The following is a 20,706-nucleotide window of genomic DNA, read 5'->3' on the forward strand; positions in this document are numbered from 1 at the left end:
CTACAACAATGGCGGAGGATCTGCAAACTTTCTAGAGCATGTTTGGAAAGAGGGAAAATCTCTCCAAACATAAAAATTCCATTACAAGAAAAAGAACCCATAAATATAGGCTTGTGTCTGTGGAAAATACGGAGAGAGAGGTCGATAATATGAGCAAGTTGCCATCAAGGGGCCTACAATACAACACATCGGAAGAAAAAGTCAAGAAGTTTATGTGTGGAGGAAGTGGTGCAAAACAAGATAAAAAGACACAAGGAGGAGGAGAGAGTACTTGTGTTTGTGTATGATGGAGGGACCACATTGATAATGCCAAGGAGCATTGTGGTATGATAGGGAAGTACCATGACCCACTTTTGAAGGCCAAGGGACTTATCCCATTTCTCATCTATCTCTCTGCGACAAGTACCAATGAACAACAACTGCAAAATACATGAAAGAAATGGTAGGGCCTGTCTCATTATTATTATTATTATCATTTAATTTTGAAAAATATTTTATTAAATATAGTTTTTTTTTTAAATATTTTGCTTTCAAATTTTATTTTTTTAAAACAAAAAAAAAAATCGTTTTCATTTATTTTTTATTTTTTATTTGAAGTATAAAATCGTTTTAAAAATATATTTCAATTTCGTAAAAATAATAAAGAAATGATTTTAAAAATTAATATTCAAAATTTATTTTCTAAAATGTTATCAAACAAATTCTAGGGTTAAGGGGGAAAAAAAGTTCAATAAAACCTGAGAAAAAAAGGAGATTTTTTCTATAGAGTAGAAAGGAAAAGGGTAAGAATGGGAGTGTGTTTTTATTTTTTATGTTTTCGGTCTTCTAAAAACCACTTTTTTAAAAACAATAAAAAAAATGTTTTTATTTTTTATTGTTTAAAGAATATATTGTTTTTTGTAATTTTTTCTCCATTTTTTTTGTATTTTCCTAATTATTTTTTGTGTTGATAGAAAGGTAAGTCTTACCCAACCACCACACTTTTACTGTAAGCCCTTTCTTCTTTCTTAAATTATTGACACATGCTTACAAAGTCATTATTTATTTAAAAAAATTATAATTGGTATAAAAATTTCAAAATAGAATAATTTTTTTAATTTAAATTAATTGTGTATATAAAAATTATTATATGTTTATAATACGAAAGAAAATATTTTATTAATTAAAAAAAATAGCTTTCAAATATCTTTTTTTTTATTTTATTTATTTTAAAAAACTTTTTTATTAACTCAATCAAACATGTTTTTTTTTGTTTTTAAAAATAAAAACTATTTTCCAAAATTTAGTTTTCAAACACAATTTTTTTTCTAAAAACATCAAAAATTATTCTTAAAAATTATTTTTAAAAACTATTTTTGTAAAAAACAACTACCAAATGCCTTAATTGTACTATTAATAAAAATTGATGAAACCATGCGTAGTCCAAGAAAAGATTCCCTTGTCCAGGGAGGCTTTTTGTTTGTATATACCAACAACTTCGTCAACTATTGTGAAAATTTCTCTCAAATTCCTTACTCTGTTGTTCATGCTTTTATTTTAAATTTTGTATTTATTTTTTCACGCTAAATTCAAAACTTTATAGCGCGTTACCACCAACCGATGACCTTGTAATATTCCCAATCTATTTTTTATTTACAAATATTTATAATTTTTTTTATTTTAATTATTTTTCATATTTACATAATTATTATTTTTTAAATAATCCTACAAAAAAACTAAAAAAAATTTAAAATATCTTTTTCAAAAACTATTTTCTATGATAAAATTATTTAAAGTGTTTTTGAATTAAAAATTAGTTTTCTTTTTTTATGGCAAAAAAATAATAAAATTTTAACTTGTATTTTTCTTTCTATTTGAATTTATAACTTACTACTTAAAATGTTGTTAGAATTAGTGAATTTCCAACTTTTTATATAAATAAATACTGTGTTTAATCTATACAATATGATTTAGTAACCAAATTTAAAGTAATAATCTTTGAGTGAAACCTATATACGTTTTAATTTAACTTAAACCTTAATAAAATTGAATGTTGTGAAGTGTTTAAATGCTTTTTTTTTTTATTAATGTCTAAATGCTCTTAAGTGTTAAGTTATTTTCATAAATTTCTAAATAATATTAAGTTTTAAATATATTATATGTTATAAACATTTATAAAATTAATTATTATATTTTTAGTAATTTTAATCTAAATAATTATAATTTGAAAAAAATAGTAATTTAATAGATCTTCAAATATCCAAAAATCACATACTTTATTACCATAATTAAAATTTAATAATAATTAATTATATAATTAGTTAAGAAATTGGTAATTGATTAATAATTAGGGTTTTTAAGTATATTTGGTTACAAAGAAAATGTTCTAAAATTTTGTAAGTTGGCATTTATTTTTATGAGATGTATTTTTGAATTTTTGAATTTGTAATTAAAATATATATTTCATTATTGAGATGAATGCATTAAATTTTTTATTTTTATTTTTGAAAAGAATAACAAATTCTAACTTTTAATTTTTTAAAAATAATTAAAATTGTTGATTGTGTGAATATTTTGAAGATTTAATCAAAATAATAATAATTAATTATGTGTATTTTAACTTGAACTCGTAAACATCCATTCAAACCTTAAAAACATAACTATAAAAGAAGATAATATAAGAAGATTTTTTTATCGAGAAGACCTTTGAATTAGTGGAATGTTGTAATAGGTTTGATTCTTGAAAATTTTGGAAGAAAATATGATGGAAAAAAAACATAGAGAAAAAAAAATTGATTTAAAATCAATAAATTATTTTTATATATCTTTTCTATTTTTTTTCTTATTTATCTATTTTATATAAAGATTAGATGATACAAAAATATAAAACTTTCTTAATAATTTTAATTATATTTGATTTTCTTTTGTAAATTTTATAATAAAACAAAACATGAAAAAATCATTTTTGTTTAATATATATAATTTTTTCTTTTCCTAATACTTTCCAAAAATCAAATATAGTTTAAGGCTTGTAAGGAACAAGAGGGTATAGATGCACCAAACCCGAATAAAATCTCTTTATTTGTAAACTATCTTTATTCTCAACTAAATAATTTAGTATTTGTTATTTGCATGTATATATTGATCGGGTTAAAAATTGGCAATCGACAATGATTACCCACTTGTAGTAAAACATGGTGGCTAAATTTTGAACTTCTATAAATTTTTGTTTCCACTTTTATTATTTTTTTATAAAATAAAAATTTGTATTAGTGAATCCTTATTACAATAAAATTTAACTTAAAAAAAAAAACGTTTTTATTATTAATTCCTTTATACAATAAAATCAAAATTATACAAAATAGAAGATTCAATTCAAATAAATTTCTTTAAAATAAAACTTTGTAATTCTTATTTATTTTTAATTCCTAAACATAATAAAATAATAATTCTAAAAAAGTTTATATTTGATTGATTTGTAAACGTTAATTTTTTAATTAAAAGGTTTCGTAATTTATTATCATACTATAGTTGCAAAGACCTTGTTTGGTTTAGTCAAAGTGCTCATCACTTTATAAAAAAGAGCTTAATACGAAGGTCACAAAAATATTACTTCTTTTAACGAAGTTCTTTCACTTTTTCATAATTACAATTTTTGCTTTGATTTTAACTTTCAACTAAAGTTAAAATACAAAGTTATCATAAATAAGTTAAAAGAAACAGAGAAAAAAAATACCATATATAATTTTAGGCTATGTTTGGTTGTTCAAAAATTTGAAAGGAAATATAAGGATTAAAAAAAATAAAAGGAAATAAAATTTTGAGGAAAAGAAAAAATAGATTTAAAGTGAATAAATTATTTTTATCTACTACTTCAAATCCATTTCATTTATTTTAATTCATCGATATAAAAATAAAATAATTTGAAAATGTATAACTTTGTAACTAGTTTTAATTATATTTGATTTTCTTTGATATTTTTCATAAAACAATCAAACATAAGAAAATAAATTTTCTTATGTTATGTTTAGTTCTTGAAAAATACTAAGAAAATGAAAAAAAATATTGAGAAAAATTATTTTCTCAAATTTTGTTGTCTTATAAAAAAATATAAAAGAAAATAAAATATAATTAAAACTAGTTAAAAAATTATAGATTTTTAAATTATTTAAACTTTATATGGATGAGTTAATATAAATGAAATGAGTTTAAAGTAACAAATAAAAATAATTTATTAATTTTAAATTTAATTTATATTTTCTTTTATTTTCTTTTTATTTTTTTTTTTGTATCTTCACTTAAAATTTTCAGAACCAAACATAGCTGGTATATATATATATATTTTTTCCAGAATGCAATGCATATGCCATATTTTAATTTAATTAACATGTCTTAAAAAAAATCATAATTATCCTTATTTTTTAAAAAAAATTTAAAAATATAATTTCCAAGGTAATTATTTCTATTTCTACTTATAAAAATAAAAATTATATTATATTCCAAAACGTGATTAAAAAAATTATTAATGATAATAATATTAAGGTGTATGGTGTCAACATCAAAAATCAAAGATGTGGACCAATGGGCAGTGATGGAAGTAAATGAGGGGACATTACTCATGTGAACGTCGTTAACTTACAACTACCAAATTCAGATGCCATGGCTGTAGCGCTTTAATGTCAAACTCATAATATGGCTTTCTCTGTCTTGAGTCTCTTGACAACTACCACACGCTCACTCTCCTTCAATCTAAACTCCTCAATTATTTCTCTCCTCCTCCTTTTGAACAATTTCATGTTCCCTTTATTTTCCTTTTTCAACTAGTTTTAAGGAAAGCGGTTAAAGTGATTTCAAATATTTGAAAGTGTTTTCTTCAATATGTTTGATAATGTTTTTTAAAAATTATTTTTGAAATTTTAAAATATTATTTTAAATGATTTAGGAACAATCACTTGATAAATTGTTATTTAAAAAATTATTTATCAAAATATTTTTTAAATTTATATTCAAGCGTTAAATAATTCTTTCCTTTTTAAAAGTATTTTTAATAAAAATACTACTAATAAAAAAAAATTTAAAAATTTTTAGTAAAATTACTTCCAAAGATTTGACTTATTTGGAATCTTATGATCTTTTTATCTCCTAAACTTATTAATTCTAAGTTTGAAAGGGTTTGTTTTGTGATTTGCTTATACCATGGGTTTAGGAAAACCATTATTAAGAAAAGATTTTACAAATTATGATAATTTAAATATGTTAAAGAATTTCGGATTACTTTTTTGGAAGTGCTCAAGATCCAAAAATAATTGTTTCGTCATTCAATTCTCCGCTTTGAGTTGTGAATAGGATTACACTAAAATCGAGAATCACTTCGTTTCATAATATAAAAATCTTTCGCCTTCTTTTGTAAAGAATATTTCTTTTCAAGTTCTCTTATTTTTTCTTTTATTGAAAGAAAGTAAAAAATGAGAGTTTTTTTTCTTTTTATTATATGGAGATGGTTTTTAGGTCGTTTATACAATTCCAACTCCCAAAAACTGTCCCGTGATATTTTACTTGGTTGGATCGATTGGATCAACCTGACTTAAGCACCCACCCAACTCCAACAAAATGGTCAACCCTTACAATAAATCATCCCAGGAGCCGTTTGAATTAACTTCTAATTAAGTTCAACAAAAACTTCTTTTAAGAATTTTATTCCATGCAAAAGTTAAAACAAAGTCATATATTGCTAAAACATATTGGAAGAACTTCTCATTTAAACTTACAAGGGAGCCATAACCAAAAAAACAAAAACCTACAGAAAAAGTTTAAAGTACACATGGAACATGGATTGCAGAAAAGACAGACGACATGAATTCGAAGAACATGAAATAGGTCAAATTGGAATGATGTGTTTTTGTTCAGACTCATATCACATGTGGTGATGCGGGTCAATTTTGTAGATCTCCTTAGCGTCCAAAACCCTTGAAAAAAATCAATGAAAATCACATAGAAAATCTCATGAAAACTAAAGATTCATTATTATGTGGCATGTATCTGCTGGCTTCAATTAAGCACTTCAACGGACACAAATTTCATATCGATCAAGATTCATTATGTCCACTCATTCGTTTCATATTAATTGAGAACTTAAAAAAAGAAAAAAAGATATGCATGATTGTAAATTTGTATTATTGTCTTTTGGGTTCACATTTTGATCACGTTGAAATATGGGAACCACAAGTAGATGTCTCTCGTATATGACAGAAGGAACAAGCCCTTCATGAAAATCACAAGAAAGTGATACGGATGACCCACATGGGAAAAGCTAGGGTTTTCCTTTAATTATTTTTTTCAATTAATTTCTGATAGTGGGTAACCGAAATTTTGAGTTGGGGTGTTCATTTTCATCTAATGTAACATAACAATACAAAGGTGGGAAAGAAACAAAGGTGTAGGGGGTGAAGAGGGACCAAGGAAATGTGGCTAAAGATATGTCCGTAGTGTTAATGCAACATCTGAAAAGATGCCTTTTGTGGTCCAATCTCTGAGTTCCAGACAACAATGATCATATCCCATCAAGCTTTTAAAGAGTTCAAACAGCTATCCTTACATATTGACAGTCGAGGGTTTTTATTTTTAGCATGTAGAAAAGCCATATCATAGTCATGATCAGTTCTATAGCACCATATGTATATATATACACAAATAGAGAGAGAGAGAGCGGGAGAGAGAGAGAGAGAGAGAGATGGAGATGTGCATGTTGGGTATGTGTTCGATGGGTTGTTTTTATCCCCTCAAAGAGAAGATGGTGGGCTCTCATGTTCCCATCTCCACTCGTATTGGGTTTTTTTTGCATCCACATGCTATCTTTCTGTTCTTTTCCTGCTAAAATATCCCCTTCCAAAGCATTAAGTTGGGTTTGTAGTTGAGATGTGCAAAGTCACATGCAATGAAAGGGCCAACAGGAATGTCTGATAAACCTTTTCCTCATCATCTTCAACAGTTGAGAGTTCAAATCCTCTGAACTCCGACTGGAGGATTCTACAATAATTTCAACCAATACCCTCTTGACATTTGGTGAGAAAGTGTAGCCAAAGCCATTGAAGGGCAAGCTAAAGCCAAGACCACAGTAAAAAAAACTGAAGAATGTATCAAGTCAAAGCTGTTTCAGCAGTACAGAATCTTATTTTAAAAAAGTTTTTGAATGGTTGAAAGTCAGTCCAAATAGGGAATGTGTACTATAACGTGAGTTTGATGGGTGGTGTTGGAAGATTAGGATAGGAAGCCAACTATACTTAGGCTGTTTAGTTCCAACAAGTACACTTTTGAAGTCTGGCAAAAAAGGAGAAACAACCGTGACTTTTCCTTGGAACCACAGTAATTGAAGTGGCATCTATCCCTCTATCCATCTATCCATATTCCCAAATCCCAACCCACCTCCCAAAAAACTCATCAAAAAGTTGTCCAGAAATTTCAGTGAAACTTGCCTCCAAAACGGCAAAACCTCTGTGCTCCTGAAAAAACAGAGTGAATCTGTATGGTACGTTTTCACTGGTTTTCCATAGTATTTAACTAGGGTTTTTCCTTTTTCCTTTTTCTTTTTTTTTCCCGTAAATTCCTCCCCTGCAACTACCTTTTCTCAAAACCACACGTTTTCTCCCGTGTCACATTCTTTTCCATCTTCCCTTTTTCCAAGCAAAACAATCTTCACTCTTCCTTCTGGCCCCACCATCTTTTCTCTTTATTCCTTGATTAATACCCGGATTCTATTTTCTATTACCCTCTTTAACTTTATGGAGCTTTATGCACCTTGTTGAGGGTCATTATCTCACACTCAAAAACTATTTTTTGACATCATCCACAGAATGGGTATATACGTAATTCAGTTTACCCATATCTTTTTTTTAATCCAATTCTTTTCATTTTTAATTTTGTCATTTAATTTGTCTGGTCCCAAACTGTACAAGACAGGTGTAGGAATAGTAAAACCCATGTTAACACGTTTAACATGGAGATGGTCTTTCAGATAATACAACATGTATGAATGCAAGAAACAATAATATAAATTATGGAGAAAAAAAAATGGAAGATAATAGTCTGCATCCAAACGAGGCCTAGAGGACATGAGGACTCTACATCTCCCAATTTGGTCCACACAAGGGAACACACACGTTGCAGGAGAAGTGATGATGGTGGTATATGAGAGGAAAGTGGGTGGCCCAAGACAGGAGTTCTCAGAGGCAAAGTCACGTTCAAGCCACCTAATGGGAAAGAGAGATGAGGAACAACCAGACAGTGACTCTTCCCACACACACCAAACCAATCCAGCTGCTTGAGAGACAGTGAGAGAAAAGAGAGTAGTACTGTAGCAGAGATCCAAACCCCCCATTTCTCTTTTTATGTACATATATACCTTCAAAGACAATTAGGGTTTTCTGATGGTGACCCGCTTTTTGGCAGTGGGGTGAGAGTGGCACTTCGATTTTTTCAGCATTTTTTCAGCTTTACCCAAACTTAATGGGGTAAAATACTAGCTTAAATCCATAGATTAACATACTATTAGAGTTTTAATTAATTAAGGTTCTGTTTATATATATATAGGTGAATTATGCATATATCCTTTGCTTCGTATATGTTGGTAAAATGTTAAGGTAACGTGATGGTATCTATCTATCCAATAAAAGATTTAGACGGTTGAATATGTATAATAAAATATAAATTATTGAATAAAAGTACAAATGAATACGATCAAGATAAAAGATACAAATAAATGAAATTATATTACCAATAATTAGATATAAAAAGGTTTTCGTAACAGTTTTTACTTTATATATATATTAGAAAAATTCTCTAAGGTACCATAATGATATCCATCGAAAAAATTAAGGATCTGACTTATTAAATATATATGATGAGATTTGAGTCTTTAATAAGAGGACAAATGTGTTCAAAGTATAATAATATAAACAAATGGAATTATGATACAAATAATAAGACTAAAAAATATATACAAGATATCATTTAATGATGTGTTTTTCATAAACATACAATTTGATTACGTAGTCGAATCATATTTGTTTTGTTATGAATCATGATGAATGCTAGTAACCTGATATTTACGGTTATGCCTTCATCTAGAAGTTAGATTTTGGGTTAAATTAATTAGTAATTTAAATTAGAACTTTAATTAACTAATGTTTTGAGTACGATCCATATGAATAGTCCTTCCGTTTATGCTTGTCAATTTTGTCAATCATTATCCATGGATGCCATTTTTAATATGACATGGAGTCGGCCTACTATCAATGTGACAAGATTTTAGGTCAAATTAATAATTTCATATGGTATCATAACTCCGAAACTAGACGACTTTAAATGTATGTGATGCACATGACCTTTAGTTCATGGATGTGATCTCTTGAATCATCATCGAAGGAAGTTATTTTTATGGTATTCATATTGGATCAAAATACACCAATTTAGGTTCCATTTATATATATATATATATATATTTAGTTTTAAAATAGGAAATGATAAGTAATAAATATTAGGTTACAAGAAAGTATTAAGGAAAAGAAAATGATTTTATCATATTTGGTTATTTTATAGAAAATTTCAAAGAAAATTAAATATAATTAAAATTAATTAAAAACTTATGTATTTTTAAATTGTTTAATATTTATATTGATAAGTTAAAATAAATAAAACGAATTTGAAGTAATAAATAAAAATGATTTATCGACTTTAATTCTATTTTTTATTTTATTTGTTTTCTCTATTTGCTTTTCCTTTCATTTTCCCGAACCAGGCCCTAAACCTAATTTATATTTTTCTTAAATGAGTCACATGGTTGCATCTGTAGAAGACAGAATTCAGATTAAATTGAAATATGTACATGAAATTAGCAAGAAAAAATCCATCTAAATTTGCGGCAAAAGTTGCGCTGTTTGGAATCATCAATTCTTCTGAGGACGGATGAGATTGGTCAGTGGGGAGGCTGGGGTACCATCCGCAGGCCAACACATTGCAGTTTCAAGTTGGTCCCAATTTTCTTAACCCCACAGTCGAAAGGATGAGACAGGTGATCCACGGGGAATTCAATTTAGAAATAATTTCTCAAGAATTTCAATCACATTATGATGTAACTACTTATTCATAGATTTAACTCATCTCAAGGATGAACAAGGCTCTACACATGGCAATTTAGGATATGGTTGGATCTTGCAAATTTAGAAAAGACGAGATAGAGGGGAAATGGTGAGATAAAAAAAAAAATACAAATTTTAAAACAAGTTTCGAATTAATAATATACCAAAGGAGAGATTTTTGAAAATGGGAAATTCTAGATAAAAGATAAAGGGAAATAAAATAAAACAAATGGTTGATTTAGAATTTTTATATATATATATATATATATATTTTCTTTTTCAATTTATATTCCTTTTATATCAAGAATAAGGAATTTGAAAATGCATGATTTTTATATTTTTTAAAATAAATCAAACAAAATATTTTCAATTCCAACCTCCAATATATCATAAATGTGGAAGAAAGTTGGGTAAATGATCTATATTACTGAAAGGATTCTTCTTTGACAGTATTGTATCTGGTATCCATGTAATCAGTTTAATAGACATTTTTTTTTTCTGATTCATATTCCAGATTGAGTTCATTCCTATAGTAGGATGAATTGAGTCTAATACTAATATTATCATGGGTTGATTGAACTTATTATCTCAAATTAAACTACCATAAGTGTTTTCACAAAAAAGACAAAGAAAAGTTATTTGAATATTAAAAGGAGCAGATGACAGCATTCAATTGAAATTAGGTTTTCAACTGGTAAAAGTTTCAACCTACCATTGTTCTAGGTTAAGTTACCAACTTTATATAATAGAATATTTACCTATTTTTTTCAACTTTCTCTGTTAAGGTGGTGGTGTTTGTTTTTTTATTTGATTTTAAATAAAATTTTAAAAATTAAAATTTTTAATTTTTTTATTCCATAAAAAATTTTCAAAAATAAGTAATATATCCATAAAAAGTATATAAAAAAATAAAAATAAAAATTTAAAATATAAAAACAAATCATTTTCAACAAAAAATTCAAAAAACAAACATTACCTAAGTTTCAAACTTTTTAATCAAGGTTTGAGCCTATTATGAGAATATGTTAAATTACTAATTTCTCTAAAAACTTTATATATTCATTTTTTTAATAGAATTTATTTTTTCCTACTATTTTTAGAACAAATCAATAAGATTTTTTCTCTTTCGATCTCTCTTTTATTCTTCTCACTCTATAAATAGAGCCTTTTAAGGTTAAGAGTAGGTCATTATTGGTAAGCCGATGTAAAGTGTAATAATGAGGTGTTAGTTTGCAGTGAAAATAAGAATCCAACGTATAGATGGGTTCGCAAAATGCAACCAAATCAAGTAAAAAGGAGCTGTCATTGGTCAACAAACCATTGCAAATAAGTCCAATGCAGGCACATCATGGGGACAGCAAGTGCCCATGTTCGCATCATATTGGTTTCTACTTTATGAGAGCACAGAAGTGGTGCAGTTAAGTTGAACCCCATATAGGACATGGTCCCCTTGCCCCCCTGTGAACCGTATATGACTTTAATGGCAAAGAGGGTTTGCATGAATGAAGGGTTGTTGTTGTTGTTGTTGTTAGGGCCATGAGATGTGGCTTCTTTTAAGGGCATGTTGGGGGTGGGGGTCCATCCATCAAACCACTTTTATTCAAACAACATATAGCTCTTCTAGACCATTTCAAACCTTAAAAACTGTATACCTTTTAAGGTTAAATATTTTAAATTTTAAAACTTTGAATTAGAATTCTTAAATAAATTAAAAAATGTGAAGTGGAACAAGAAAAGAAAAGAAAGCTTAACTCAGTCACAAGCCCAAGGAAAAAAAAAATGAGATAGAGAGGATAGTGACATGTCTGTGGGTGGCAAAAGAGGAGTGGAATTATGAAGATGTAAGCAGATGAAGATGGGAATAATTGCAAAACAAGTCAAGCATGCATGAATAAAGTAGACTGTTGTGCAGAGAGAGAGAGAGACACACACAAAATATGTATCATTAAATTACCATTTCAGTTAACATTCATGCAAAGCTACAGACCCCCACAGAGAAATTCACCAAACCCTTGTTACCAACTTACCGAAGATCCTCTCTCTCTCTCTCTCTCTCTCTCTCGTACAAATGGAAAGAAGAAAGAAGATAAGGGGGTTTGATTAAGCTAACAAACTGTTAAAAAAAGTTGGGTGAGAAGTTCTTGAAAGGAGTGAAAGATGGAAAGAGAGTACATACCTTGGACAGAATTGTCCCCTCGCCTTTACTAGCATGACAGATAAATCTACTGCCTTTCCTTCAATTAATAGATAGGGTGAGCTTTCCAATTAGGTATAGTTGATTTGTGAAGAAACTCTTTTCATAGGCTACATGGCAGCAGGAGCATTATATTTAAAAACATATTATTTTGGTATCTTATATTTAAGCAAGCGTTACATACTTTGAAGTGTTAAGCAAATAAATATCTCTAATTTTGTCAAAAAAATATAAGACATTTATTAAATATCAATCATACCATAACTTTTGCCACTACCTTTATAATATAAAAATAATTCTTGAGATATCATAATATTCACTTTAAATCTCGAGAATTAGTTATTCAAATGATACTTTTATGAATTAGGATCTCAAATGCCATAAAATCTTTTTTTTTTTAAATCCGATTATCCTTACTAAATGTTGAAAACACTTTGTGCTTGATATATGCTAACCACTTTTTTTTTTGTTACATCTAATTATCACTAACTATTTATTTCTTCATAATTTCATTCAATTCAAATTAATTGCTCAGGTTTTTTCATTTCTTTCTGGGCATAAAAAGTTACTACTTCATTGGGTGGCATACCCAAAGATCACCTGTAATCACTTTTATACGTCTAATCACACAAAAACAAAAGACAATAATCATTTGGTTGTAGAGAGTCAACGTAAATAACCCATGAAAAAGAAAAATGAAGGGACCTTGCCATTGGTAATGGAAACTGGGCTTTGTTTTTATCAAATGGGCACATAATCATCTTCCCAATGACCTTTGTTAAAAGTCATTCCAAAGTACACTACACTGGCTATCATTTCATGTTGACTAGTGCCATTAGAACAACGTGTGAAAATTTAAGCCATGTATAACATGTCCATCGACATCCACCTCTAAGATATATGTCTACATTAAATGTGACTGTATTGCTCCAAGCTAACTTACATGTACCTCAATTAATCTTATGGGCTCTTAAAGCTGACGATCGGATAAATCTCTAGTGGTCTTTAAAAGACTCGAATAAGTGACCATTGAATAACAAACCTAAAACCAAACCAAAGACCAATTGTGATTTTATGAGTGTGTTTTAAAATTAAAAAAAATCTTTATAATTTTGTAAATATGTTTTGAAGTTATAATTTTTTTTTGACTTAAAATAGATAATATTTATATAATTACATATGAATAATTATATATATATATATATATATATATCATAATTTTGTAATATTTTCTATAAAAAAAATTACAATGGACTTTTTTTTAAAAAAAATCTAATCATATATAATTTTATCTTTAATTAATTTTTTAACTTTTTTATTTTTTTTATATTTTGTCGCCATAAGTGCTATTTGCCGAAATCAGATAATGCGAGAGAACAGTGAAGAGGGATTTGAAAGTAATTACAAGTGAAGGAAACAAATAGAGAAAAGAGGGGAGGTAGGCAGCGGAGGAGGAGGACGGAGAGTGGAATGGAGATGATTACATCCCTCCTCTTCACCCACCCATCCGTGTAATCTGGTTAACATTTTTCAGGACCACATTTTTCAGAATCCTGCAACAGATATAAAACAGCCAACAGCTATAAAGAACCAACACCAACTACTAGTACCTGGTCCTGGAGAGAGAGCAAAAAGAGAGAGAAAGAGAAAGAGAAAGAGAAAGAGAAAGAGAGAAAAGATAGATTTAGAGAGAGACCCACCATGGAAGTGGCTCATCTCTCTCTTTCCCCCTCCTCCCCTCTCTCTCTCTCTCTCTCTCTCCAAAGTTACTACCATGGGGTTGACTGTTGGATATACACGTACGTACATGAAATTAGAGATCGAGAGGGAAAAAGACGAGTGTCATACTGAGATAATTTTTTTTAGAAAAAAACAGTAACAATAATAAAAGAAAAAGGTAGGTGGTGCACTTCTTTATATCTAGGACACCCTCAAAGCATACAATAATATACTTATCAGTTGTTGTTACAAAGGACAATCTGTATTACGTTTAGGACTGTAAACTCACCATCACTTAACCATTCAATGTCTACTTCTGTATGGTATCTTGACAAGTACTGTGGAGAGGAGGGTCAGATTAGAAAAATACTTGCATTTCAATGACAAAATTAAATTATACATGATTTTGGGCTTAGTAATTAGTAGCAGAGATGATCATGGGAGCCATGATTTGGCATTAAATAGTGGAACAAAGGATTTAATTTTGAAAAAGAATCAGATAACCAATTGATGGCTTTCGCCATTGCAATTAAAACATGTTGCAGATGTCGCTCTCCACCAGTTTGCACAAGAAAAGGGTATTAGTTCTTGGACTGAAGTGTCAAAGGAAAAGTTAAATAGAATGAATGTCAAGTGAATTGATTATGGGGTGTGCCCCTTTGCTACCATACGCCCAATGGTCCATGACACATGCCCATTATTATTATTATTATTATTATTGTGCATAAAAGAAATAAAGAATATCAAAATAAGATCTACAGCTTCTTCTTATCATAATCTTTAAGCATATTTACACATAATTCTAATTGTATTCTCAAGAGATCATTCCATCCAAATATATTCATTGAAGATCTTACATTAATAAATTGCAACTATAAGAAATCTGACTTTTGATATACACTGTGGAGAAGGAATGGATTTAGGGTTTTAAATTAGGGTTGTCATCCAAATATATTAGGGTTTTAAATTAAGTTAGGGTTTGGTGATGACATGTTGCCTTAATTAAGCTGTTTTGAGATGATAATTCTCTAGAAAAAAAAAATTCTAGGGCTTCAATCTATGGTTTCTCTTTTGGGGGTATAAATATGCTATAAACATCATGTGTCAAGCAAGGAATAATCAAATCAGAACCACTAAAATGGAACAAAGAGCATGTGCAGAAGAGGATGGATAAATGGGTAGGTCTTTTCCACACAGCAGAAATGACAGGTAAGTTCAAATCGTACACTAGAATTAACAGTGATATATATCTTCAGCTTAATTGGAAATCACTAAGATGCATATCACTAAACATTCCCTCTTCTCCATGTGCTAACATGATCAACTTGATTCATACCCACATTCTTCTTTATTCTTAAAATTTCAAACCATATTATTTTAAATAGATAGTGAATAAGAATACTTTGTTAGCCTAGTATATATCATAGACTTATTATCTAACACTTTATGACATTTCATGTATATATAAATCCTTTGACTAGCTTTGATAGTAACAATGTTTAGGGAGATTATTAAGAGATTATGAAAAATGGGGGATGGGAGCTAGGAGAACAGAACGTTCCAAAATAAACCCCGAAAAAAAAAAAAAAAAAAAAAGGCAGCATAGGAAGGATGGTACTTGAGAAGCCAAAAGCCATTCTCATGCACCAGAACTTGAGGCCTTGTCAGGACTCAAGACTTACTCTCAGATGGGTCAGCCCCAGTTGTCCATCTTCAGACCATCACCCCCCTTTTATAGGTCCCACCACAGCCTCTCTCAAACCCAAACCCAAACCCACATTGAAAACCAACCCTTCTTCTCTCTTTCACATTCTCCTCCTCCGGGCTCCTCCTCCACCCCTTTTGCCTTCTCGTAGGTGGTGCACCACCTCCTAAATCCCCCACCACCACCACCATCACTTCTTCTCATGGACAAGGCCACTGAGAGAGAAACCCATGATTTCATGAACGTTGAATCTTTCTCACAACTTCCCTTCATTCGTCCTGCACCTGTTAAAGAGAAAGGTATTCGCCTGTTTGGTAAAGAATTTGGAGGTCACCATGACCCAGAAGAGCAGTCAGAGTCCGTGGAGACTAACATGTCTGAGGATGTCAAGGACAGTGAAAATGGCGAAAGTGGTAGAAGATTTGAATGCCATTACTGCTGCAGAAACTTCCCTACTTCTCAAGCGTTGGGAGGTCACCAGAACGCCCACAAGAGAGAGCGCCAACACGCCAAACGTGCCCATCTTCAGTCTGCCATGGTCCATAGTGGCCTCTCAGATGCACACATGTACGGCCTGGTCAATTACAGGCTCGGCTCCGCCCCCACGCCGCCCATCACCTACCCGTCATGGGGTAGCCAAGCCATTTCTAGTAACGGCAGGTTTTATGGAAGTCATGGATCCTTCTCGCAGCCACCAATTAACGGAAACCCTTTGGCCTTATGGCGAATCCCGGCCTCCGTACAAACTACTCCCACTTTCAGTCGCGACCGTTCATCACACCATCCACTGCCATTATTCGCCGGTGATGACTTGAAGCCCTCGTCGCATGTCGGTGGCTCTACCTCCCAAAGCAGATACGTCTACGAATCAACAAAGCCCGGCGTGCAAGACCATGTGAGTTTGGATCTCCATCTGTAATAATCTGAAACATTCCATTTTAGAAGAAGAAAAAAAAAACTGAGATTTTCTCATGCAAGCCATCTTTTGTTATGCTAATATGAGGTTATTCTAAGGACGCCCATTACTGTTTCTCACTCAAACCTGGCCATTTTTAATATTGTAAATGAAATGATTCCACTATGAACGTGCTTGAATCTGAAGAAATATGGTGTAATTTAATTCTACAACATGAATCCAGATTCATAGATTAAGCCTATTTGCACCTCAATTGTTTCTTGCGGAGACCTTCATTTTCTTTTTTCTTTTTTTCTTCCTCCCATTAGGGCAAATCTACCATCGCTTCCAAAAAATCTTCACACGTGTGAGGTATATATATCTCGGAAATGGGTATGAGTAGATTCGAATTGGGTGCATGTGTACACGTGCAGGCATAAAATCTAGATGTTTATGGACATGTGGGAAGATGAGAGAGGTGAGTTTGGCTGCAATACAGCAAAAATGAGAAAGATGAGGTGAGACAAGTTTTCACGGTCTCCGCTTGAAATTCAGAAACAAAATTATTAAATTTTTGCTTGGCTGCTCAAGCTGGCTCCCATGGCTTTCCAACGTACCTTAAATGTAAAAATTCTCATGGAAAATTATTTTCCTTGGATGTTGCAGACTACAAGTTAAAATGGCTAATTTCATACTTTAATGTAAATTCTCCTTTTCCCTCTTCTCTCTGCAGCTTAAAGTGCAATTCTGCATATGTCTCAGTGAAAAAAAGAAAGAAAGAAAGAAAGAAAGAAAGGGAAAGAGAGGGTAGAGATTTTTTATGTGTATTGGTGATGCCTATAGGGTGGAAGTTTTAAGGCCACTAATAATAAAAACCAAGCTAACTAGATGAAGATGGTGATGGAACAATGATGGAAAGAACGGAAATTTTCATATATGTAATGAGCTTCGACTGGTGGGACAATGGTGGCTAACTGCATTATTATCAAAAATCAAATGGTTAATGTGATGGAGACAGATCGAGGAAATTGAGGGGAATGGTATCAGAATGTGGGCATTCAAAAATAAAGTGAAATGCGTCATCACTTTGTTGATGAAGCTGCAATAGCACTATGGTTAAGGCATATCGGTCATTTCTCTGAGCTATAGCAGCTGCTTTCTAACACATTTTTTCACTATTCAGAAGGCAGTAGTACCAAAACTTTCATTCATGGCTGCTTTTAAGAAAAAAATGGCAAAACCAACCCTCAGCAAAAGATATTTCCTGTGCTCTCTGATACACTTTCAAAGAACATCTGTACATATGGTTACATGGTAGTTACACTTCCTTCTTTATTTTCCCTATCTTTTGTACCTCCAGGCTTTTATTCGTGCAAGAAAAAAGAGAGAGATGTCCGTAATGAAATGATAGACAGATAGGTTAGGTGGGTTAGTTTTAGGTGTGAGTTATAACCGAAGAATTTGGAGATTCCCCCTCAAGGCAAGATGATAGCATACATTTATATATGGATATTGATACAGATAAATGGAAGGCTTCTGTAAAAGTCATTATTCTACTGCTAGTTATCCGTAATCTCTCTGTTAGATCTCCTTGCAGCACAAGATGATAATGGCCAACATTTAATGAATTCCTCACCAAAACTACTAGGGAATTAAGAGAAGTCAATGCGAAAGCTGCTAAGCTTGTTCGTATCTGTGTTCATACATGGGTACTTTTCCTTTTCCTTGATGCACACCGGAATGCGTCACTGTAAAGCAAATGTGAACTCAAAATCATGTTTCTGATCTTCTTTGTCGGATGGCTGCAGATGAGAACAATGAATTACCACTCTTTCAATAGGGTTTAGTGTGAAATCCACTCCATGTTTCCCACTGTTGCTTTTTTAGTTGTTGGGATGGCCCGGTGGGGGGCTTTTTGTGTTCCAATGGTGACTGAACCTAGACCTCTTTGTCCCCACACACCTCACTACCTTGCTAAGACGGCATTGACCAGCTACTTAAATTAGAAATATGGTACATCACATGCCGGCCTCTCGGGCTCTTGCCAAAGAGGCCTTGTGGGGATTATCATATTGGTTTAAATTCTACATTAATTTGATACCGTCCTTAACCGGGCGAGTAATGCCGAAATTTTTCTTTAACTTATGCTTAATGAACATTAAGGATATGCAAATTAATTCCTGATCTAAAACCAACCCAACTAAAGTGTTGTAGGTTTTCAATTTTTTTTTTTTGGAGCTAATTAGGGTTTGTGTGTATGAATTAAGTATCAGGTCCTACTTTTAATCCCAAACCCTAGATTAATCCATTTAGAAGATTCACTTCCTAGTATCCTAGACTTTTTCTTTTGAGTTGCTTCCAGATGAGCCCTAATAAATTTTTTGTTGGAGAACTAATGGTGCTATCAAAATTAGGGTTAATTAGGCTTTACACGAAAAGAAAACTCGAAGATTACAACATTGAAAGAAAGGAAATTAAGCTACAAAGCAATATTCCACCTAACATTATTCGTCTCGAAGACGTCCATTATTAGGTTAATTAATAAACATATATGTTTAACATTCGCATTAGCTAAATTTGGACTAGGATCCAATTCTCTTGCAGCAACAATGCAAATAGTATTATTCGCTTTTGGGACAAAGTATTCAATTATGGACATAGCCCCCATTAATAACCAACAAGAAGTAGATTATTTATTAAGAAATGAACAAGAAAATTAAAAAGTGTGTAATGAAAAGGACCCACACAACCATTCGCAGTAACCCTAAAAATTTGATTCATCCATAAAGTGATTTAACAGATTCTTAAACATCAAAAGTTCCCAAAACATGGAGTCACCCTCAGTTATGAGGTGATGAATTTGATACACAAATTTAGTATCAGTTAGGTGGAGGCTTTGTTTTCAAACCAAATTCAGAAACCTTCCTCCAAAATAACTTTTTTCTGCAATTATGTTTGTATAAGACACAGTCCTGAAATGGCTAGTAGTTCGGTTTCTACCAGTGCAACCACTGCTCATAAAACCCTAAAAAACTTAACACAAAAGGGAATGGGAGCATCCAAAAAGAGACCCAAGTGAAGGGACCCTTTACCCTTTACTTTTAGAAAAGGACACTTGTTTTATCGAAAATGCTTGTTCTTGTATTACTGTGGAAATTAAACCAAATAAAAATTAATTCAATTTTGTTATAACGGTAATAATAAGGATAGGGCATTGATCAAAGGACATTGGTGGAGGGGTACTTTTGAAGGCTATTGGCGTATGTAACAAAGAGATGTTACATCTGTATAAAGAAATTTTCACTTTGCCACACAGTAATTGAGACCCAATAGCATTGCGTATCAGAAGGGAAGGACACTTGTACCCATGCCTTGTACCGATATTTTGGCATTGGAAAGGGCTTGGATAAGGGTGATTTCGGAAGACCCCATCTCCCCTTTAATTGAAGGGGTACCCCACAATAATACGAACAAGAAAGAAGAGGGTAGACCCATGACTGTCACAATGTAAACGTCCTACATCTATCTAGGGACCCACAAGTAAATGCATGTTGGCGGGTGAGAGTGGGGGCACATGATGCAAAAGATGGTAAAAGGCACAATAAAGACTTGTGAAGAGTACACACATTATCATTTGGGACCACTCCTCCTAAAGAGAGAGACCAGTGGAATTTAAGAAACATCGGCCCACACCTCTATAAAAAGTTGTAAACGAGGTTGACACTTGCACTCTCCTTGGTTCATGCTGATGTGCCTCCAAATTTTGGGTCGCACCCATTGGGTAAATGCACCCTTTCTCCTCTCTTTTTCGATCCATGCCCCATGCATATAGTCGGTTCTCTGGGCTCTGATTGGCTTCTCCTCCTCTTAGGATTATTTTTTATTTTAACCACAAGTTCAAATTTTGTTACAATAAAAAAATTTCAGTTGACCACTACGCGGTTTTATATAAAACCTATAAATTAAGTTTTACAAGGAGCAACATTGTTTTCATTTTTCTATTTTTTTTTTTTAAACCGAAATTTCATTTTTTAAATAAACATAATAAATTAAGCTTAAAATTTTTTATTTTACCATTCAA

At 31.2% G+C, this 20,706-nt stretch overlaps 1 protein-coding gene across 1 annotated transcript; it reads left to right on the plus strand.

Moving 5' to 3' along the window:
- The first annotated feature begins 15,738 nt into the window (after positions 1–15,738).
- LOC117920028 (zinc finger protein 8) lies at positions 15,739–16,899 on the plus strand. Its single transcript, XM_034837374.1, has one exon. The coding sequence runs from the start codon at positions 15,933–15,935 to the stop codon at positions 16,647–16,649; it is 717 nt and encodes a 238-aa protein (XP_034693265.1). The 5' UTR covers positions 15,739–15,932; the 3' UTR covers positions 16,650–16,899.
- Positions 16,900–20,706: the final 3,807 nt, after the last annotated feature.

The sequence above is a fragment of the Vitis riparia genome, chromosome 8 (genome assembly GCF_004353265.1).
Source record: "Vitis riparia cultivar Riparia Gloire de Montpellier isolate 1030 chromosome 8, EGFV_Vit.rip_1.0, whole genome shotgun sequence".
NCBI classification, from domain to species: Eukaryota; Viridiplantae; Streptophyta; class Magnoliopsida; order Vitales; family Vitaceae; genus Vitis; species Vitis riparia.